Genomic DNA, 23846 nt, shown 5'->3' on the forward strand with positions numbered 1-23846 from the left:
CAGAGCAAGCGTGACATTCAGGGACAGATTTCCCAAAGGTTTTATTTCACAAGAACATTTTGTCATTAGGTGACCGTTTGTTATTCATTACGCTGTTTTACTTTGTAAAATATGAAGCGGGATAATTTTAACCATAATTGTTTTGTGAATGTTTTACATAAGCATTGTAGGCAGCAAACACAAAGCCAGTGAAAGGCTGTATGCAAAAGGTCTCTCGTGTTGGCTGATTCAAACTGCCTAGTTTTGGTCACCCAGTTCTAGAACTCCCTGATACGTTTGTCTTGAGTTAATTTAAGTCCTGGTTTCTAACCCAAAATTCTGTTCTCAACATCTTGCATATACTTTAACTCATTAACTGCTTCAGGTTTCTAAATTTTTTAATGCCGCATTTGCGAAATGAGACCATTCATGCATGTCTTACCTGTTCAGATACGAGAATTAGGTGGAGCTGAGCCCAAGGTCAAGCATTCTCTCATGTTTAGAACTTCTTGCAGAGCAGAGTGTATCATTGTGCATAAAGGCAGGTCAGCAATATTTTTAAGTTTTTGTGGTGAAGTGTACATGGTCATCCACATTTGAGGGCAGGCACCTCATCAGTATTAAATCTGGTATACGTTATATATATTCAAATTCCACCAGCTCTGTGACAGTGCGGTCCTCCAGAAGAGAACGCTTCCACTGGTTCTGCATTTGGAACACTGTGCTCCAGTCAAAGCAAGCAAGGGTGCACGACTGCCCACAGAACTACTGGCATTTGTAGTGCCAAAACAGTGCTTGCCTGCTTATTTGGAACAACACTGGTTTTAAATTTGCAACACAAAACGTTTAATCAGTTTAATCAGAAATTCAACTATTTTTGGGCACTAAAATGAACCAAATGAATGAAGAACTAAAATGTAAACTCTGAAAAAGTCTAATCTTATAAAAAATCAGCTTATCTCTTACCTTTTTATTTGAGTAGTAGTGCTTTCTTGGTTCAGTGGATGGAACAGATTGTCAAACATACGTTTGCAGGCACTAGAGCCTTTGTCGTCGTCTCAGCTGGATTCCTCTTTGCTTCAATCCAAGAGACTGCATTGCAACTTACGATTTTCTTAAAAAGAAAAAGTATCATAATAGTGCAATGCTACTCATTAGTGATTAAACAAGTGTCTTTGGAGCCAACATTTTGACAGAGGCACTTATCATTGAATGAAGATGTCATCTGAGCGCCTGCAAGCAAACTAAGTGGTGCGAAACTGTCAAAAAAACAAAGCCAGTAAGGCCCTTATGGTAATCAATTGTTAGATTACTAGATGAGGTTCTGTCTGTTTTTGCGCACATCACAAAAAGAGACGCCTGTGCGGCGGTATTGCCGGTTTTTGAGCACCCGCCTGTAAACAAAGTAATCACACACCTATAAGGAAGAGCCAAGTGGGCAACACCTCGCGCTGACACTTTGAGTGGTAAGAAATAAGATAGAAATCAGTTTTCCAGACGCTGATAACTCTAAACGACATGTGCGAAAATGCAGGTTATAAAGTGCGCAAGCCTAAGTACACAGCACGAAAATAGGCGAAGCTGAAATACTCCTGGAGTGTACCACAAGGGCAGCCACCATAGTGTGAAGCAGAAAATTAGTTTTGGTGTAAGCCAAGGGGCAGCAGCAGATTTAAGAATTTTTTCTAGAATTCACGGAAAGTTGCAGCACCTCTGGAGTGACACTAGGTGACAGTTCGTTCTGCAAGAACGCATTGTTTCAAAAGTTTGGTCACTGCCGTATATGTACAGCCATGATCACTTGGGATTTCTTTTCACTGCCATGTACGGTGACAATCCTCAAAGGGTCAAAACGTACTTTCTCCAAAAAGGAACAGAAATTTTTTTTCTTGAAGAGCTCCAAATTGCAGTTAGAATTCAGCATAAGCTTTTATTCGAAATTTGTTCAATTCGAAGCCAATACTGAAGACGCTGGTTGTTGAAAAAGAACGTTTTTTCATACACAAGCTAAAAGAAACAGGTAATGCATTAACCCCTTAACTGCCGTGACAAGTTCAAAAAAACATTTTTTTTTTTAAGTGCCAAAAGATATATCGGTGAAAGTCATTACGTATTATTTTCTTGTTAAAATTATAAGAAACTGAACACCTACACATGTGCCAAAATTGTCAAAGTTTCAGGATGAGTTAACTCGCAATTGGCAGTTAAAGGGCCCCTCACCAGGCCCCATAGTAAATTTTGGTTATATGCTGGAAGTTGTTACGTGTCCTCTAGGGAGTGTTCTACCACAAAAATTTTTCAAATCTGCTCATTAATAGCCAAGGTAGAAATATTTCACTGTCGCGACCCCATGATTTCAGGAGGCAAGCTTCACCGCAAACATAAACACTCTCTCCACTTGCCCCATCTAGCCTCCGCAAGCAAAATTCCTTCCCTGCGGTCTCCCATACTGGACCTCGAGTATCGCGTAACACATATGTCACAGGCCCCACCTTCATTTTTTTTTTTTCTCCTAGCTTTTTTGTGGCACACTTCTGCTGACAGCGTCATGTGTGAGCTGTTGTGATTGTTTCATTTCACAGTTTTGTGCGCTGTGCACGAGGACACCTGACTAGCGGTATAAGTCTGTACTACACGAATACTGAGGCAGACACAAGCGAATCACAGAGCATGATCCCGCACTGGAACACGGTAGAAAACGACATAGTTTCGCTGCCTGCGCACGCGACTGCACGACGCGGGAACAAGCAGACGAAACGGAAGTACATTTCTCTTGCTGCAGTGTGCAGTAAAACAAAAACATGCACACATTCGGTTTGTGCATTTTATAATTTCTCGAAGCTTTAATACGTCTATGCAAGCAAGATATTACACAAATAACAGATGTTGCCTTGAATAATTATCGAAGTCACGTGTCACCACGAGCAACATCACAGTGCAAGCACGTGTACGTAGGCGCACTAGCATGTGTTCGTCATCCTCCGGCTTGTAGCAAGGTGGCCGCAAGGAGAAGGGAAAACAGCGTTCAGTTTCAAATTTCAGATCTTTCCGCTGCACGTAGCGATGTACTACTTTGTAGACATGATCGTTATCGCACATTGTATGCTCTGCGCTTGTTGGCTCAAAATGGCCAGACCTGGTGAGGGGCCCTTTAAGGGGTGAAATGTTGACTTCGGAAAGAGCATTTATTCAAGCATTGGCACAACCCATTGGCTACTTGCCTCATACAGTCACTAGTCTTCGTTGTCTACATCACTGTAGTGTTTCAATTATCAGCCTGTACTGCAGCCCAGCTTCTTTGTGAGAGTGTGCAATTAGAGGTCAGCATGTGGAAACACCCTGTCTGTTAGACAAAATGGCAATGTTTGGCTTGCAGTGGCTATGACAGCAGCTCACATTAGTTATGCCGCACTGTCTTATTCTGCCAGGCACCAAGCAAAAGTGTAAGAGATGTGTGGTTCACTGTCCACGCTCTATCCTTGAATTGAAGCTGTCCTATGAGTTTTATATTGTATGGTCCTAGGTAAAAAAAAAAACATTTGCTTAGCTTCAAATAGATGCAATGGCTTTTGCATTGCTGGTACATTATAAAGGATATGATGTGTTATGCAGATATCTGTTTATGAAAGATTAATCAGCTGGCCTTCATTGTATATATGGGCTGTTTTGAGTGCTTAAATACAATTGTGATGTTCCCCCTTGTAGTAGGTAACCCTGTACGTGGCACACATTAAGAGAAGTGCCTTGAGGTTTGACATGAATACTTTGTTGGGATAGCTTCGGGCAGAAGTCTCTTTGTTCAAAGATAAAATCACCCAAGCCCTCTCTACAAATGGTTAACCAGTGAAGCTGAAATGTGTGGCTCCAGTGTTTATCTCTGGGTTAATTTGGACAGTTAATTAAACGACAGCTTGGTAGGCTGCCAGGTCCGCGGTACGCAGTTGCTGCTTGCACTCGGCTGCACGAGCCTGTTCTTGTGCCCGGGGTACAGCATCGAAATGGCGTAGATGGGCTCGTTCCCGGTTCTGCTCATGGTGTTGCTGATAGCAAGCTGCCTGCTCCTCAGGCGTACATATGATGCGTGGCCTGCTCATTTTGGAGCCGGAGAGAAACTGCTGCCCACAAGCTCGGCTGCGACGGAGAGCAACGATGTCACTACTGGTGCAGCCAATTGCATGCCTCTCTTTTTCTCTCTCTCTCTCTCTTTTTTTTTTGCACATGCTCATGAGGTTGTGCTGAAAAAGTTTTCGGCGTACAGGCGACAGATAGACGTACGAATCGGCTAGCCATATAAAGATTCCCTGCAAAAATGATACCCTTATGTGTTCTAGCAAATAACACTTCTGAGCAATATGTCTTGCGAGGCAATTTAGTTTATATGTTCAGGATGGTGTCGAAAAAAAATTATCGACTGTCCTGTTCAACCTGTGTATGTTCTGCTCTATTCTTTTTTTTTCTTCTTCTTCTTCTAGATCCGGTACAAGGGAAAAAAACTGGATTGGTACAAGGCTACCTGGTTCAGAAAACAGAGGATAAAGAAGGTCTGTGAAGACTTGCTTATTTTGTAATATTCTTGTAGCACACACGCACATGCTGTAAAAACATAGTTTAGAGGTAGTGCCTGAATACACTTGTCACCTATGGTGGGGCATGTAGAGATGTGTTCTCACTATTGGTTGAATGACTTACTGCATCCGTTATCTGCTTCATTTCACCCAGAGTGGTGCCTTAGTGGCTATGACATTCTGCCACTCTGCGTAAGGTCATAGGCTTGTTCATGGCTGCTGTCCATCATTCTGTTATTGTTGCGTTGTGACGATAGCAGAATGCAAAAGTACCTGCGTACATTGATTTAAGTGTACTTTAAAGAGCCCTAGTTAGTCAAAATTAATTTGGAGCCCTCAAGTACACACTCTCAAAGCCCAGATGTTGCTCTGGAACATCAAATTTCACCAGTTGTTACTTTAATTAAATATGTGTCGCACTTCACCTCATATCTCTTGCACTTTCAGTTATTTGGTAGACCAGAAACAGATGTGCTGAGTAGTGAGAACAAGGCAGCAAACAGGGTCACTTGGTTCTTGGTACATGCTTGAAGCTTCATTGCACTTGTTGGATAATAAAGACAGTATTTAACAAGTTCACAGAGCTATGGTGGTACTATATCTTTTCCAATTGTACAAGTGCACTGAAAATCTCAACCATGCATGGCAGTGAATTTAGCCATTTCTGTTTCCCTCTTTTGTTTGCCTTTACCTTATCATTTCTATACTTCAGTTAAAACTGCAGGTAATTTCCCCTGTGCTTCCTTTGCTTCATTGTCTGTTGGCTTCATGTGATTGTGTCTAACAAAAAATCAAGCCCTTTGGTTCCCATTATTCTTGTTCAGGTTTTTTTTTAAATTTTATTACATTGTTTAAACCAAATAACAGTGTAAATTACATTCCTACAATTCTCACATCCCTTGAATTTTCAGAAGTTTAGGATTCCATGGAAAGACTATGAGATGGATATAGGCAAAGTTTATTGCTGTCTGTATTGATCTGGTAGACGATACGTAGTCAACCCACAGATTAATGCACACACAAGAAGATGCAACAAATGCCAATCAGCAGTTGAAAGCCTTTATAATGAAGCGCTTGAGGCCTCCAATGTCGTTCATTATACAGGTCACTTTATTGTAAAGATTGCGCACTGTGCCACTCGTAATAGTGCCAGCGAAGCACGTCCAGCAAAAGAAAATTTTTATTTAACATAAATTCAAGAAATGCTGATAACCAATCGCACACTTTGGCTGACCAAGAAAGAAAGTGATAGCAGGCAAGGTATCAAACTGGAACTAAACCGAAAACTGGAAAAACACATTATATTACAGCGAAAGCTGTTTATGACTAACCTTCTGTAGTTTTTTCGGCGTCCAGCAACAGAAAAAATCATCATCTGGGCCGATCCTTGTGACAGTGCAGAAAGGGTCCAAGCTCAATGGCACATACCCCTGTGAGCTCGGGAACCTGTAACGTGCCCCTGAACTATTGTCACACGCAGGACCCAAAGAGGTCCCAGGCACATGAGTAAGAACAGATGTTTTTGGAAAAATGTTTCGTAAAAATGTTTCGTAAAAATGTTTCGTAAAAATGTTTAAAAAAGAATTAAAAATTCTCGCCGCCAACCGCACAAACGTGCTAGCGCCATTGCGTCCGTCGTCATCTTTTGTCACAGCTGGCTCCGTTGTGCAAAAAACTTTCACCATCAGCAATGGCAGGAGCGTCGTCTTCTTCCACAGCTGGCTCCGTTGCCGCTCATCATTCCAGCGTAAATTCACTTCTGTCATCGTAATTGGGAGGTCGTGTCTATGGGGGTATGAGCCGTTGATTAAGGGGGTGTGAGCCATTCAACAGCTGCGTTATCGATGGGGCATGCACGTATAGTTTGTACACCCGAAGAATAACATGTGTACGAGGAGCACTGGAGAGAACAGCAATGAGAATGTTAACAGCGCCGGCGCAAAACCATCACTGACGAAGAACGTTCCGACGATGCTGAATAAAAACGACAATCGCGAGCCCGGGCACTTACGACTGAGGAACGACGCCAGACTCGCGATGCAAATGGCGGCAGAGATATCGGATGGACCGAGTGAACAACTTCAAAGGTGTGGATGCCAAGTTCCAACGAGACTTTCTGGATAAACATCTCGGATTTAGTTGCAGAGTGTGTGGCCATCTGTGGTTGGAGAACGACCTGACGAGGATCGGAAATGTACGAAACGTAACTAATTGGGATCGCGCGCTACAGGTACTGTCCCATACATTCCCACACAACCATTCCGCTCTGTGAAGATGGAATGGCAGTGAAAGCACTTTGCTTTTCGTTTGAGAGCTTTGACTGTCCTCAGCTTTCGCTGCCATTCCATCTTCACAGAGTGGAATGGTTGTCATTTTTTTTGCTTAAACCAGAACTGAACCACGAGGGGTTCGCTTGCTGTAACCGTACGCAGCCTTGCAGAAAGACAGACCAGAGTCCTCATTTCAAAGAAGGATGTTTATTCACGCAACTTGAGTGCCTGTAGCTGGCCAGACAATGAAGGCAAACAAACAGAAAGCTGCCTCTTTGTTCTACCATTAAAGCTGATGCGCAAGGATACATCGATTAGCTTCAGCTATATGGCTCAATGCCATTTGCAGGCAGACATGCACATTGTGCAGTTTCATTTCCTTTCGCTTGCTCTTATTGATCAGCAAGTCACCAATAAGTGCTATGCCTGAGCCAATATCAAGAAGAGCAGGAAAAATCTTTCCATCAGTCCTAATGCTCATCCTGGGTTCTATTGTTGGAACAGGTGTAACATGACACACGGTAGGAATGACGACTGGTCCGCCCTCTTGACAGCCTTGTTGCCTGATATCGGCCGTGCATCGTGACAACCTACCAGAGTTCAGTGTTGCCGACTTTGCGCGTCTTTTTAAGGCCAATTCTCTACCGAAGGCCTCTACTGGCGCGGCATTGGCACTACGCATGACCTGGCTGACCGCAATTTAAATGTATTATCTGCTCTTGGAAATTCTGCCTATTGTGTGGGCCTGTACTTTGGGATCTAAACGCCGGAAGCCTCCCAGTGTCAAAACCATTATGGGAGGGTTTTCCAGTTTTGGTATTGGAAAGGCTCTGGAAAGGCTTTGGTGAAATGGACCAGACTGGGGGCCCTGCTGACTGGCTCGAGTATAGGGTGAACGGTATTCACCCTGCTGTTCCTCGGACTGTTCCTAGTGAAGTCGGCCATGGCCTGGTAAGGGGTCTTCAGGCGCGACACGCAATGCTTGGCCATAGGCAAAGGTGTCCAGTGTCTGTGGAGAACAGACTGACGCAACAACATGACTCGCCTCAACATGCAGGGAGGGACAGGCAATGGGAACTCACCAAGCCAGTGATGGTTATAAGGCAGCATTTGGCAGCAACAGGGGCACGTAGGTTCTCTCAGCTAGCAGGGCGTCTCGAATGCATGGCCGTACAAAAATGGTCTACACCTGGAGTCACTCTGTTGAGTGACCCAAGCAACTTTGTCATACTCAGGCACACTTGGTGCCACTCTGCAGTACAGTTCCTGCATTCTTCGGACGTACTCAAGCAAGCTTTCGTCTAGGTGTTTGCAAATTGAGCTCACGCTGGACTTGAAGCTCGTGTCCAGGTGGCTGGCACTCTTCCTGGAAGCATGTCCAAAAATCTTTCCATGTTGGAAAAGGAGACAGAAGCCTCCACCAGTGTCCTGCACCTTCCTGCAGTGGTAATGGCAGGAGTCAAGCCATAATACAGTCGACTCTCTTTACAATGGGCCCTGATAATTCGACAAAAAACGATCGTTTTATCCGATATCTGTAATATCCGGGCGACTCACTACCGAAACTTTCGTCGCGATGTCTAACAAGTTTATTGCAAACAGTGAGTCACAAATGTCCAAAATAAAAAGCAAACAAGAAAAAGTCGCAGTTTCGCCCGAAAGTCGAAGCATCTATTGCGATAGCAAATTAAGCAAGGTAAGCGCAGCAGCAGCAGCGATCGAATTGACATTCATGCTGTCTCTCACTAAAACGCGAACTAAACGTCAAAAGCACAGCACATACGAAGCTACTGGCACTGGGCGCACTTTCTCCACATCGCAGATCGTTTTGAAGATGAGGCCCACGCAGGTGCGCACTTTGTCACATCGCAGATTGCTTTCAAGATATGGCGCCTGCGCGTGCGCGTACTTTGTCTACATCGCAGATCGCTTTCTAGATACGGCGGCTGCACCATTAACAGCAGCCACCGGAGTAGAACCCCCCCCCCTCTTACCCTCGCCCCTCCTCCGTGCCTCGAGCGCTCGAGGCGCGAAAGACGGCGCGCTTCCGCTTCGCTTTCCTCCCTTCTTCGCGCGCACGATATTGAGCTGCAATCGTCGACTGACCCTCCCAAACAGCAAAAGACCGTTTGATACACCCGATTTTGACAAAAATTGCCGCAAATTTCGTCTGCTGTAGCCGATAGTTCGTTGTAGCGCGGTCCGTTAATAGCGAACTTCGTTGCATTAATAAAATAGGTAGAACAGACTAAGGTTGAAATATGGAACGTTATATACGAAAGTCTGTTGTACGTAGGTACCAGTAGCCTTAGTCTACCACTCTAGCTTTTCAAGGAAGTGAGCCACTGACTGAGGGTCATCATAAAACTTGTATATTTCAGAAACTCGACTTGTGGTCGGAGTTGCGAATCAGGTGAAGTACTGTGCGATTGTTCAGCTAGACGGCCTGAAGGGGCAGTGACCAGGGTGCACATCTGCACTACTTGTTGCAACAGGTCCTCCTGAACACGTGACGCGACCTTTATCCTTGAGAACTGTCATGATAACAGCGTAAAAACAAAACAGCACAAAAGTGGCTGCACAAAAAGATTTAGGGGGGGCCTTCTGTCTGCGCACTGTCTACGGACAGACTACAAAACACGTTGCGCACCAGTTGTGCAATGTTACGTTACTGTTTCTTTTTCTCCGGAGTGAAACTGAAAAGAAAAAATGATAGTTATCGTCTCAGGCTGGCCACCTTTTCTGGAGGCTTTCCTCCATGCATTGCTTGAACTTGTGATTCAACTATGCTACCTGATTTGTAAATAAAAACCATCTTTCTGTGATTTTAGAAGTAGCAGCATTAGTACAGTTTTTAGTGTATCGCGGCGAGGGGGCAGACATGTTAGTAATGCACTCGTCAGCATTTGAAATTGGTGACCTTCAAATAGTTGTCTGTTAGTCATATACCTATATATGACTTTTGAAATGAAGAAGCGATTCTAGCTGGGTAGTGGCTTTTAATCGCACAAGTTGAAGTAGGTGCAATAAATAACATATTGCTTCTGACATGTGCTTCCGCATACGTGATATTTAAATCGGAAGCTTTCTTTGCCTGCTAACCTGCGTTGTCGCAAGTATTTTATTTATAATAAACGGGAATGACCTGCCCTGGGGAAAAAAGGGTAACTATCTCACAAAAAGATACTGTGACACTCCAGGATCCCCTTCTTGTGGTGTGGCTCCACTATTGACCTCTTCCATTGCTGAAAGCTTGCCAGGCGGAGGGCTGCATGAGTAGACTGCTTATAATTTTGCATCGGTGCTGGGTAAAGACTGTGCACTCGTATGTGAAGTGGAAGACGTCGACTCATTTTGCAATGTTGCACCTCAAACAGCAATGTCTGGTCCACTATGACAAGAAGTTTTCCCTTTGGAAAACGGTCTTTATCAGTTCAAAGTGATGCCGTTCGGTCTATGTAACGATCCTGCCACTTTTTAACACATGATGGACTCCCTTCTTCACGGTTTGGTCCACGTGCCTGTGCTACTTGGACGACGTTCTAGTATTCTCCCCAACGTTCGCTACGCACCTCGAGTGCCTCTTGCAGTCCTGGACGTTTTTCGTCGAGCCGGTCTGCAACTCAACACATCGAAGTGCCAATTCGGCCGTCGCCAGATTACCGTCCTTGGACATCTTGTTGATGCGAACGGAGTGCAACCGGACCCAGGCAAGATCCATGCTGTTATGCACTTCCCTGTTCTGAAGTGTGTCAAGGATGTGCGCGGCTTCATCGGCCTTTGTTCGTGGCCATAGCACGACCACTAACCGAGATTTTGAAAAAAGACGCCCCTTTCCAGTGGGGCGATAACGAGGCCTCTGCATTCTCGCATCTAATCGACCTTCTCACAGCGCCTCCCGTTCTGGCCCATTTCGATCCTTCTGTGCCTACCGAAGTCTGTACTGACCTCCAAGACCTCCAAGCTTTAGCCACATAGGCCAATACTGGTAGAATGCACTGATCGTATGCCTTTCTTTTCTTCAAGGATATCGGTAAGCTGTCAGTCATAACTTGAGAGTGCCTACCATTGTGCTGCAACCTATTTTGTTTGTCTGAAAATTTTCTCATGATTTAGGTCCCTTGCGTACACTAATATAATGCATGTTTAAATTCAGTGTGCAAGAACAATAAAAACAAAACTTTAGTCAGCACAGCATGTGTGTCGTTCTCTACAGTTCGGTCACATCTAAGCATTGTTTGCTCTGTTCTATTTAACCTCGTGAAAGCAAAATCCCGCTACAACGAAATTCTCACAACAACAAAATATTTTCTTATTCCCTGCGAACACCCATAGCATTCAATGCATGTTGTACCTCAATGAAATTTGCTGGAACGTAACCTCGCATATTGCCTACCCGCACAAGGCTACCAGGCTCCAAAATGTGCTCAAATGCAATTATTTTGCACTAAAATTGCGTAAAATACCACCACATTACACTTCGCACCACCATTTTTGTTTACAAAACCAACCAAGCGCCAGAAGTGATCGCATGCACTGAAAACACGTCGTAGCCGCTGTCTTGTTTGTTGATCGCCCGTATGAAGTGACACGCATGTTGTTACCGACAGGTGACGATGGTTTTTGCACACCTGGTGCAGTGCGTAATGTGTGCCTCGGCGAGAAAAATGCAACAAAAACCAGGGAATTCACGTCCCACTGATGTGGAATTGTTTATGGCGCTTGATATGGCGATTGCAGCATAGAGTGCCTCGCATCGGGCCAGAATTGTGCAATCGTCCGGGAATACGCATCCCTTGCTTCAAGAACGCTGGTTTTGGTGCCACCCGACAGGCATCGCATGCGGGTTTGGCGCTGGACGCAGATTTGTGCGGAAGGGCCGTAATCTTGATTGATTGCCTTCGAGTATGCATGATGCGATCACTTTCGTGCTCAGCACCAGAGCCGTCAGTGCTTACGGGCACCTACGGTCAACAGCATGCGCTAGGGAAATGCTGCTGCATGCATGGAGCGCTGTTGCTGTGCATCCGGTGCTGAGTTATGCAAAATCTCGCAAAGTGATTGTATCTCGGAAAGCAGTTGACTGAGAATACAGCTCCATGGCAGTGCTGCCACTGCTTATCGATGCATGCGGCACACTTTGTACTGTCGGCAATGTAGTTCTATATCCTTGAGTAAAGCTTGCCAAAGTAGGCTAATTGAATTTTGACAGTAAAGTTTCCTTCTGTGACGCATTACCTATCTGTGCTGTATTTCGCAACAACGAAATTCCCGCAAAAGTGAATTTTTTCGCCTTCCCCACCAATTTCGTTATTGCGAGATTCAACTGTAGCTGTTTTTGTTTTTATGGCATTCAAATTTTTAATCAGCAGTTCTAATTCAAATGCATATATGATTTGGCATGCAGGATGACAGAGAAAATAACGTTGGGGCCAAGACTCCTACCGGAGAGAAGACAAAGTCTGGGTAAATTTTTTTTCGTCTCATCATGCAGCCTTAAATGTGTTAACTGCACAGGAAAGAAATTTACTAATGTATGCTTTCTTCTTGTTTTCATAGGATTGTTATCAAGAAGCCTTGTAAGTTCTTTTATCAATATATATAGTTTATTCAAATTTTGAACGTAGCAGCATTTCTGTAGCAACCTTGCACTAATATAGTCAAATCTTGTTAATTGGAACATGCTTAATTCGGACTTCTGGTTTATTCGAACTGACGCCATGGTCCCATGAAAGTTAGGTGTATTCCAATGGGCAAAAACGCCCGATAATTCAAACGCGCAAGCATTTGCCACGGTTAATTCGAACATACCGCGCTCCGACAATGGTCTCAGCAACGCGCTAAATCACACGGCACCACTGAACAGCATTGCTCTGACCCCACCACAAAAAGGCACCCCTCAATGCCACGCGTGCGGGGGGGGGGGTGAAAATTTTATTCTCTCTCAAACGGCAAGGTCACGATTTCTGCGTTGTGCCATAATGCCCTAGCCACACTAGTGGCAAGATGCGCCCCGTGGGAGCCGGCCCGGCGCCTCTCCCATCATCGGGAACCGAGCGTTGGCGGACTTAGGCAGTTTTGTGGTTTTTGCTGGCTGTGTGCTTGCGCGCCGGAATATTTCATGACTAACACCATTCGGCCGTCGTGCTATGGTGCATGAATACTTCAAGAACAAGTCCTTCTTTTAATTCGAAATTTTTGGGCTTCTTCGAGTTCGAATTATCGAGATTTGACTGTGTATTGTGCACTGAAAATCAAAAATAAATGTCGCATTGCTTTTCTTGTGTGCTTGAACTTGCAAAACATTGCTACATTTGATACGTCACAGAGTCGGGTGTGAATATCAGAAATGCTCATTTTTATTGTGCCTGACAGTGTTTGTTGTTTTGTTAGTGGCCTACCAGAATGCACCAGGGCAGCCAGCACCAAAGGAGACTCTTATTCTAAGTCATGGAGCCCTTGGGACTCGCAATGTTGATTGGTATGCTTTTCTTTAGACAGTTTGATATTCTGTTGCCCTCTCGATTTACTTCAGAGTTGGATTTCTTGGATTTTATTTTTTTTCTTTCTTTCTTTCAGTGATTTGAACACCCTCGTCATCTCCACGCCATTTAGTGTTCTGGACCGGATTCAACCATTCACATTGACAATATCTACAAATTGCTTACTGCTTATTGTTAGTATATTTTTTTCCCTATTGATTGCGGGAATGGTTAAACCGATCAGGGTTGTTCATTCATATTGACATGTACAGATTTTTTGTTTGTTTGTGCATTTTACACAACTGGTTTACAGTGTTGCACATATTGTCTGATATCATTTGTCTACTGTCGGGCACGACTAAAAATTTTTTTGCAGCACAGTACTGTAGACATTTATGGTGCCCTACCAGTAAATTGGACATTATTTATGTTATAATTATTGAAATGTTACATTGGCATGAAGTATATCATGCCAATGTATTTTTCGGTTGAAGAATCTTGGCATTCCTTTTTTTTTTTTGCGGTAGCAATTATATGGACACTTCAGGCCGCATTTCTGCTGGCTGCATTGCCGTGAGGTTCCGTATGAAGTCCAAGCGGGATAAAATCATCGCCACGTGCCGCATGTGCGAGTGAAAGCATGCAAGGGTGAGCCAGTGATCACGGCTCAATCTCGTGCACGCAACGGAGGATAGTGGAGAGGAAGTGCGCCGCCTTTCGTTGCGCGCAAGGCTTCAGGTGGAGGGCAGGGAGGGAGGGAAGGAAGGAGGTAGAGGGAGAAAGGGGGTTCTACTCCGGGCAGCCCGGGTGGCCGCGCGTGCCCGGCCAGACCACTGTATCATGAAAGCTATCCAGCGTTGCCAGGTTTGTTGATTTCTCGCCAAACTGGCTACTTTTCGAGGCTCCTGGCGACCGAAAATTGGGCTTTGCGACTTGGCTACTTTCTGGCTACTTTTGGCGCTAGTAATTAGTATAGGTAGTGTCTTAATCACACTCCCCCCCTCGCCGACGGCCCCATCCAAGCAACAGCCCCAAATGCCGGATCTTGAAGGCCATCCTTTTGTGTCTTGCAAGCTTTGAAAGCAAATTCAGGAGTTGAAAATATATCATAGCCGCTATATAGTCAGTGGGCCTATTTGACTTATCCTGGGTTGTCCTGTACTGCCCGAGATGTTTTATATGCAACGCTAGTTGGCTGAAATCAGCATTTCGAGCAGTGCGGGACTGTCGTGGATGGATAGTTCAATAGGCCCAAGCACCTCCTTCTGAGTAAGAGGAATTAACGAATCTTAAAGGAAAGGCTTTTGCTCCCTTCATACGACGGAAGGTGGTGTCCCAATATCACCCCCAGCGACGGTACCTCTATAGAGAATCTCTAAGACCATGGTTCTTGGCGCCAGAAACAACTGCGACAACCGAAAATGCATCGTGACAGCCATGACATTACAGGCATGAATGTCCATGCGACTATGCAACTTCATACTAGGGAGAGAAGTGTGTGACGTCATACAGCTCGCACGGGAACATTTGAAGTGAAGTCATAGTAGTGCAAGAATGGCATGCAGCGAGTTTATTGAACTGAAACTGGCGTCACCACTTCGGCTATGAGAAAGCACGAAAGTGGGCAGCAAAAAATTATCAAGGAACATCAGCTGGTCATTGTGGTAAATTATGACACAATAATATGCAATAACATTTGTTTTGTTCTGTTATTTTTGCTTGCCATTAGTAAAACAAGAAACTACAAGTCTTTTTTGTTTTCTTCATTATTATCACATCAAAAATTGCCAATTGTTGGTTTGTGGCAATATGGCTACCTTTTTTGGCTTCCAGTTAAAGCTTTTCCCACAGTTGGCGACTTTCTTGGCTACTTTTCGGAATTTTTTGGCTACTTTTCCTCCCAAAGACCTGGCAACCTTGAAGCCATGTGCGACGGGTACAGAGTCCGCGCTACGCTGTGTTTTCGCCTCTTAGTTTGCATTGATGCGAGCGGCCGCATGAAGGTCAATTCGCTCGCTGCAGCGTTTTGACAGCAAGTTTTTGCAGTAATCGAGTAAGATACGTTCATGTTTGCTTGCGCACGCGTGACACCATTCTTGTTAATTTATTTAGTATGCCTATGTTTACAAGTTTATACAGCTGATAAAACTGTTGAGTCTCGGTCAGTGGGTGATCAGGCAAGGGTTCTAACAGGAAAACGGTGTTTATTGCCCGAAGCTTACGGGCTCCTGGTTACATCAAGAATCAACGGTTAGCGCACATAGCATGATATTATAAGCACTTGTGCGCACATGCGCACTAACAGCAGTCTGCTTATCAGGCGCGCTATCGCTGACACAACAAAAACTACTATCGTTACTTTGTAAAGCTATCCTCTAATTTGCTATCATAATCGATGCTTCACCTTTGGGTGTAACTGCAGCTTTTTTCCCATGATTGCAGTATATTAAGAACAATTCTTATGGACAGCACCTATTTCTTTTTCTTTGTTGCAGGACTTTCACTGCCACTTGACTGAGAGTGAAGTGGTTGGTTACCTTGGCGGAACATGGGACATTGCTGCACATAGTGAGTTATTCAGCTGTAGCTTTTTGGTAGAAAGATTAAATATAGGCTGCTCTTTTTATCTGCACCAAAATTTTTAAAGATCTCCTGTGGCAGGTAGCAGAATTCTAACCCTTTATTGTAGAGTGTTGCCTACGGGCAACATACCAGAAAAATACTTTTTTCTTGCCGAGTTTTAGTATTCAGTATTAAGTTTCTGGCTAAATACCTTTGTTCAACACTGAATGACAGGCAGCAAGCGTCCTTTGTTGGTTTAGTGCATGAACGCTGGACAAGGAAAGAGTTTGGCACGTGACTCACCGTCTTTTGAAAGCAAGGTTTAGAGGAGACAGGCTGATGCAAGATATCCAGCTGTGGTGGTGTAAAGCAAATGTGATGTACACCTATGGTTTACATATGATGAGAGCTGTCTATACGAAATGAAAACGAAGCCTTTGGTAGCTTGGGGTGAAGCCTACTACCAGTTTTCTGCCTAGGGTTTTCCCCCAATTTCTGAAAAAAGTTTCTGCAAAGAAATTGTTCTTTTTGTTGATTAAGCTTATTCTTGATGGGGGGGGGGGTTCTGCACATTTAGGTACAAAATCAAAATATTTCTGGGCATTTATATGTCTTGTCATTAAAGGGTTAAAACAATCGATCGGGTGGACCTTACTTCCACAAGCAATCAAATGTGTGATTGACAAATTAACAAAATTTCAGTAATGAAGTTTTTTACTAATCATTTACGGCATATATTGTAATTTGCTAACTGTAGCTAGTGAGTTTGCAAGGCATATAGACTTGGGACGAATTCTAAGGATGGTACCGGTTTCGAGGAATGTGCCATCCAACTAGCGGTAAAAATGCACCGTTGTTCCACTTACTTTTTTAAGGGAATGTTGTGTTGTGCATTGAAGCGCAAAAGTAACTGGAGTGCCTCTGTATTTTATTGCACACTTTGAAAATTAATATCTTGAAACTGCGGTCATGGTGAGTATTCATTCCAAGTGTATATGGCTTGCGAACTGACCTGCTACAATTTGTAAATTTAAATGTGTGCGGTAAAGTAACTAATAAATAAGTTCACTGGTGCAATTATGTTAATTATTCAATCAAGTATTTTTTATTTCTTGCAGAAGCAATGTCTGCCTCAAGTAATTTAGTTCAAGGGCTGGAATAGTGCTATCTCTACCTCAAATGATTTCTAAAAATTTGGTGCAGCTAAAAAAAAAAAAATGCTTGGTATATATTATACTTGTAGTTAAAAAATGGCTTTGCATAAAGCCTGTACACACATGTTACAGCATGGAAGACGTTTTTCGGACAGAAGTGCACTATCACTGGCTTGTTTTCATTGTTTCACTTAAAGGGACACTAAAGGCAAATACCAAGTCAAGCTAAAGTGATAGATTAGGGCTCGAGAATCTCTAAGGCGTCAATATTTTCGCAAACAGTGCCTTAATAATTGAGAAATTGAGGTAAATGCAGGACATGATTAGAGACTCCCCCGGGACATTCTAGCACTTGCCCGATGACGAAAGTAATCCTCAAGCAAATTCTGTCTCAAGTATTCAACTACTCATTGCAAAAGACATCTTTCTATTGTATAATAAGAAGAAATAAAATCCTACATGTCCAGTTCTGTTTAATTCATAGAAAAAAAAAAAAGAACTCTGAAATACCCTTGACAGCGATGCGGGCGGTCGAAAGGTTTTGTTTTCGCTTGACTCTGCGCCGCCCACGCTTTCGTGTCTCAGTAGTTTCCTTGTCGCGTAGTGATGCGCTGGTTTTGCTGGCTCGCGAAACTCGCACAAACTGCAAGCAGCAGAGAATTCAACTTCCATGTGATGTCGTGGGATGCCCGATGGTCTACGCCACTTGACCAAAAAGCAGCTGCAGCGGTGAATCCACTGCTCTGTATTGGCTCAGTACTGCCATCTGTCAAGCGCCATTTTACTCACCAATGGCAGCAAACAGTAGTGATGGTGTATGCAACATCACCACTCCCCCGGTTGGGTGGTGGGAGATTTTAATTTTGAAAAAAGTATTCACACCCTTCAGATGCACTTTTCTTGTAAACGAAGTTTTTCCTTGACACGAAACAAGCATTGTGAGGTTTCTAGAATGGTATTTAGACAGTCCACGTCGACTTAGTATTTGCCTTTAGTGTTCCCTTAACCATAGACCCTTAATGAATCATAGTGTGAACTACAACTTCTGTCCATTGTGGTGTTCAGCTGGACATTCGCTTGAGCACTGGGCAAAAATTTCTACAACCCATGGCAGGTCAACCATTGGTCAAAGGCTTAAAAAATATCTTCAGTAATGAAAGTCTTGCATGCAATTCGTACATGTCATTGACTATGCACGTGGTTTTATTTGATAAGTACATCATCTTGTTTAAATCCTTTAACTTCGTTGTGCACCATGTGCTCAAAATAAATGTTCAATGTTTTGTATGTGTATTACATTCTTTTTGTATTGCACGAAGCAGAAAAGATGTTAACATGTCTAGCATAAAGCATGAGAGATATCTTGTTATTTGTGCATTTATAATGTGAATACTGGTATTCTTTTCCATTCAGACCTCTCCATATTGCAAGCGTTCCCATGTAGAGGGAGACTTGGGGACAAGGAGGCTGCTCCAGCCATAGAGGAAGAGGTACAGTAAATGCTTAAAAGCGTTTCACTTTGTTTCTCGGAGAGGCTCTGGGCTACTCATAGAGTTAGTATTCATGATTGCATCACTTCACCATGACTGTTCTCAGATTCGTGAGTCACTTGAGCAACGCCATCTCACCGTTGTGGGTTGGTACCACAGTCACCCAAAATCTCCACCACAGCCAAGCTTACGAGACTGCAACTCCCAGCTGGACTACCAGATCACTATGAAGGGTGAAAGTGATTCTTCATATACACCATGCGTTGGCCTCATATGCTGTAAGTGCACCTTGAATTTTTATTGGTAGTGGTGTTGCAGAAGGCGGGATTAGCCCGGCATGCTTGTCCAGCATTTATTATTGTTCAGGGTGCTAAATGTTGATCAACTGTGTGTCTCAGAGGAAGGCAATCAACAGATATGTAGACCTCCTTTCCTTGTTACTCGTGGTCAAAAGGAAGCACTACATCTTGAAAGCTGGCATATGGAAAACATTTATTCTCTAGGCCATTAAGCAAATGGCTTTCCACATTGAACGGCAGACACAAACAAAGTGCTCCACATTGCCATGCTCACCACATAAGGCACATAGGGGGAAGCGGATCATGCAGTATTAAAAACTAGGTGAAGCTAGTTCTAAAATACAAGAGGGTAGCCTCATTGTGTGTAAGTTGTTTCATTGCTAGCTGTTTGAGCAAGACCAAATAAGTGGGGGCTATTACATGCTGGCATGTTTGGGGCACCAAATGAACGAAAGTTGGACAAAGCAAACACGTCTTGTCCCCCTCCCCCCCCCCCCCCCTTTTTTTCTTGCACTTGTCCAGTTTGTTGTCTTTTCTTGCCGTGCTTAAAAAGAAAGTCCCACTGCCAGCTACTCTAAGAAGCACCATTTCTGCTTGTCGTTCACTTTTGTGATAGACGTATCATTTAATGCTTTAAAATCTAAACAAGAAAAGCATCTGAAGTTGGTTCAAGTGATTTGTGTGGATAATTATTATTACTTCCATTAATTTAACACCATTACCATATTTGCACAAACACTGCTATATTATTACTATTAGTACTAGTGCTGCTAGTACTACTGTATTTGCCAGTTTGGCAACTGCCGTATGCCTTGTGGGTTTATAAAATGTTTAGGTGCTTTCAAGGTGCATCGCATACAATGCAGACAATTTTATTCCTGTTGCTAATATAGAAGGGAAACATCCAGCAGTTTATTTTACATACAGGCCTGCTGCAGTAGCTCAGTGGCTAAGCTAAGGCTGCCTGCTTCTGAGCACACAGTCATGGGCACAATTGAAAATGCTGAAGCAGGATGACAAGAATGGCAGGTTATGGGTTAAACGTCAAAGCTTATTTCATTCCCTAATGTCTAAGAGGAACTCCAGGCTCAAGGCTAAATTTTAGTCTCTGACAAGACCTTGACCCTCTCTGCAGATATGGCACACACAGCTCGGTTACATTCTACATTATACATGCATGTGCAACTTTGCACAATGCTGTGAAAAGTAATACACAAGGAGTGTTTATAACCATAAGAAGTGTGAGAAAAAGCACACATTACTGTTAGACATATAATAGCGTAATAATAAGGAGTGGCACCAAAACACATTAGGAGAAAAAAATAACACTTCCTCCTCAGAGCAAAAAATAAAGGTTTAAAAAAATAATGGCATAGTAAACAGAAGTGAAAGGTAAGTGTGCAATTTATGGGCATGTAAAACGTCATAGGTGGCATAAAACAGTTCATCCACTGAATGGGCAAACATAACTCTCTAACCCTTTCAGTGTCGGACTTTTTCTTGGATAGTATCAAATGAACACAACAGTTTATTTTCGGTTATGCAGAAGGAAGAAAAATGACACGGATAATGGCAAATGCACTCTTAGTATGTTTCTATCTTCATTTTCCATCTCCTACCTAGTTTTGTTCTGATGCACACTGCTGTTAAGGCTGCCACCACTTACGGGGACGGGGTTTTGGCGACCTTCAACAGCGCCTGCTTGGAGCTGAAACCAGCTTGACCTTCGGAGAGGGTTCGGCAGGGAAGACGAGATGATGTAAAAACAAATAACAGAAGTTTAATACATCATTACAAGTGAGCGGTGCGCTCTTAGACAAAAATACAGAAGTATTCAGCCTGCGTCCTTCTGCACACAAGGGCAGAGAAGAAGTGTCTCCACGTGGCGTCTCGCTGGTTTTCTTATACCCTCCAGCATCTGGGCAACCTCATTCTCTCTTGCTCCCTGGTAGAGGGGCTTTTCATCACACGTCGGGTCAACCCACACAGAGAAATATGGAGAGAAACCACTCTCTGGCATAGACAGGGTTAACATAGGACAAAGGAGAGTAGGATTTGCACTGGTGCATACTCCCGTAACGCACATCCGACGGACAAGTCATTTCATGTTGATGAGCGTGACGATTAGGCACGTCGTGTTTCAGGCGTTTGGCATCTGTTCCATTCATTGCCGCATAAAGGGAACCATAACAGCACGCTCCCGTGATACCGCCATCGTGTCGGGGTAAAAAGAAAATCAACCTCTGAAAGTATGACAGATAGCAGAAACACGCAAGAGAGGTGGCTTACGCTACAGTGCAAATGCAGTCAACCGATAATTCGGACATCTTCGCGGCACCGCCGCATACCCTATAGAGTTAATGTATAAGAACGACAGATTTCGAGCGCAAAAACCCTTCGCTGCCCAATTCGGACTTTTCGCCATGACCGCAGGTCCGAAACGGCGTTATCGAAGCCACCACCGCCGCAATTTTTATTATCTCGCTGCCTCGAACAGGTGCTCTCGCACGCAGATCCGCTGGCAGCCGTAGGCAGTATGTATTCCTTAATTATGCAGATGTGCACCGCTCTCTCCGGTCACAGTAAGAGCACTGATACGCCTACTAAATGTACCGGCAGGCCTTCAGAGCTATTTCAGACATGCCTGTGGTGATTTGAGTCCTTGGGCGCAGTAAAAGGCATGCACTCATTTTTTCGAATGTTTTCGCAGCCCCTAGGGAACCGGAAAAATCGGAAGTTGGCTGTATTCAAACGAAGAATCGCAGCGGTAGCGGTGCACCAAGTCTGGGAGCCACCCCTACCATCTGCCGATGTGCACTCCACGCAGCGCGCTAACATAAACCCAGAGAGATGGCGCAATATGTTTCTATAAATGTACAGCAGATGGCAGAACTACCTCAGAGCTCAACTTCGTGTTACTGTGCATTTTCTACTGGAGAAAGTGTGGAACGTATGGGTACGTTAATGGCATAATGGGACAGAAATACAGAAACTTACCGGTAGGTCTGTGACACTGAAAGGGTTAAAAGTAAAAGCATTCGATGATACTTCACCAATTTCTTGTTTTATTGAGAGGATTTGTTGTCATAAGGCATTATGAAAAGAGAAAATGAATGAAAAGAAAAATTATAAAAGCGTGCAGCACTGCATTGTGCGAGAACTGCAGCAGTGTCTGTGAAAACTTGTCCATCGCCAAACAAGTGATCACTTAGTTTTTGTGGCAGATTTTAACACGGGGAAATTAAGTTGGCTTGGCACACATGTTATGGATACAGCATGTCATTGATGACAGTGAAGTTTCTTTGTTCCTTGTTTGAAAGAAGGCAAATCTCCCTGGAAGTCCTTTGTTCCCCTTCAATATTTAACAGCTTTATCAACTGAAAATGAAATGTTTGTCTGCCATTTCACCAGTGTCCTTCAGTTTGGCTCTTGGAGAGAGTACCTGTTGAGCGAGTTGATTGACGTGGCTGCGTACTGAAGTTCCATACATTCCCTGTGTATGTTTCGTATATCTGTGTACTAGGGAAGCCTCAGGCTAGAGCCAACTTTTTGACAAGGAGGGGATAAGGGCAGTTGTCCGTCACAGTGAGAAACCCAGCTGTCTTGCTTACCATTATGGGTTGTTAATGTAATAATAATTCTGTGCTTGCATCTACTACTGCTTAATTAAATATAATCCTGTAGGATTATTTGTTTCCTTTAGTGTAGTCAAATCCTTGCTGAGTCTTTCTAAGTGTTGTGTATGTTTTATCAAAAGGATGTGATGAGCTACATCATATCTGGATGATAAAATAATGTATTGTGTGTCATTCTAAACCCCATGAATCAAGCATGTTCGCTGTTTATGCTCGATGGCAGTTGTGTGCAAAGAACGTCCGAGCTAATAAAGAAATTGTTCTTCTTCTTTCAGCTCCTTATGTTAAAGATGAATCCTGCGTAGATGCCAAGTACCTGGCCTACTGGGTCATGCCTCCACCAGAGGTAAGATCTTGCACTGCATGGTGCTAAAAGGATACTAAAGGCACCTATAAGGTTGAATTAAATTCAAGTGATTTTATTTCATTACAAGGGATGAGGGGGCCGAGCATAAAAGCTATGAGATTGACTACGCCATGGCTCCCACATTCCATTGACAACAGGGCAAGTGCGCTTACCGTATTTGCACGAATCTGACGTGCACCTTTTTTAATGAGAAAATGGGTCTGACAAGTGCCTGCGTGTTACAATCTGATATGAAACCGAAACTATGTTTGCGGTGGCAAAAGCCTACCGTCAGACGCAGTGTCATCACAATCGCGAGATGGGGGCAGAGCACGTTTTCTCGAAGGTTGCTGTGAGTTCTTTTTGTTTTTCACTCTTGTGAGGTATCGTGCGACTTGGCACCAGATGCATCGGCATATACGGCCACCAACATTTTTGGCACCCTGCCAAGCTCACTAGCTGCGCAGAGTGCCAGGAGCGCTCTCAGCTGCGTATTTCAACAAGCCCAGTGCTGATTCACGTAATATCTAGTGAAAGTGATACATAGTAGTATCTCTAAAAGGGATCTCTTGAGAATACTGCCTTGTGTGCGTGGTATCTGTGGCCAACGAAGTGCAAATGGCAATGACAATGTGCTGCTTCCATTATGAAAGCTAATTTAAAAGTTTCCCTTCTGTAAAAATTCTGCACTTCTCGTTTTTCGTGATCGTCAATGTGGGGGACAGATGCTTTAATTCTTTTTTATAAATTGGGCACACATTACATTCAGCTGCATGTTAGATTCAGGTGCACTTTTGTTTGCCTACCTTATAAGCCTACAACAATTCAAGCCCGCAAAGATTCGAGGGCGTATTAGATTAGTGCAAATATGGTAATTACACTGGCAACAATACATAGCAGTTGCATGTAAACAAAAACAGAAGCTACAATAGCATTGAGAAAAAAGAAAAATGAAATCTAGCCCACTGCCAGTTGGTGCGGTGGTTTCGGTCTCAAATTCTTTGCCTCAACATATCACGAAATGAAAACGTGTATCGAGCTGCACTCAAATTTCGATTAAGGAG

General features: G+C 43.7%; 1 protein-coding gene across 2 annotated transcripts in view; it reads left to right on the top strand.

Annotated features, from left to right (window-relative positions):
- The window catches only part of LOC126546006 (MPN domain-containing protein-like), a 67762-nt gene that overhangs the window by 18236 nt on the left and 25680 nt on the right, over positions 1-23846 (top strand). For both annotated transcript variants that reach the window (XM_050194068.2, XM_055061564.1), the window contains exons 4-12: positions 4452-4520; positions 12222-12280; positions 12374-12393; positions 13208-13295; positions 13394-13490; positions 15792-15864; positions 18426-18502; positions 18609-18780; positions 22712-22782. In XM_050194068.2, the coding sequence (XP_050050025.1) occupies positions 4452-4520; positions 12222-12280; positions 12374-12393; positions 13208-13295; positions 13394-13490; positions 15792-15864; positions 18426-18502; positions 18609-18780; positions 22712-22782 (726 nt within the window). The remainder of the gene's footprint in view (positions 1-4451; positions 4521-12221; positions 12281-12373; positions 12394-13207; positions 13296-13393; positions 13491-15791; positions 15865-18425; positions 18503-18608; positions 18781-22711; positions 22783-23846) is intronic.

This window comes from Dermacentor andersoni, chromosome 1 (genome assembly GCF_023375885.2).
Source record: "Dermacentor andersoni chromosome 1, qqDerAnde1_hic_scaffold, whole genome shotgun sequence".
Taxonomy (NCBI): domain Eukaryota; kingdom Metazoa; phylum Arthropoda; class Arachnida; order Ixodida; family Ixodidae; genus Dermacentor; species Dermacentor andersoni.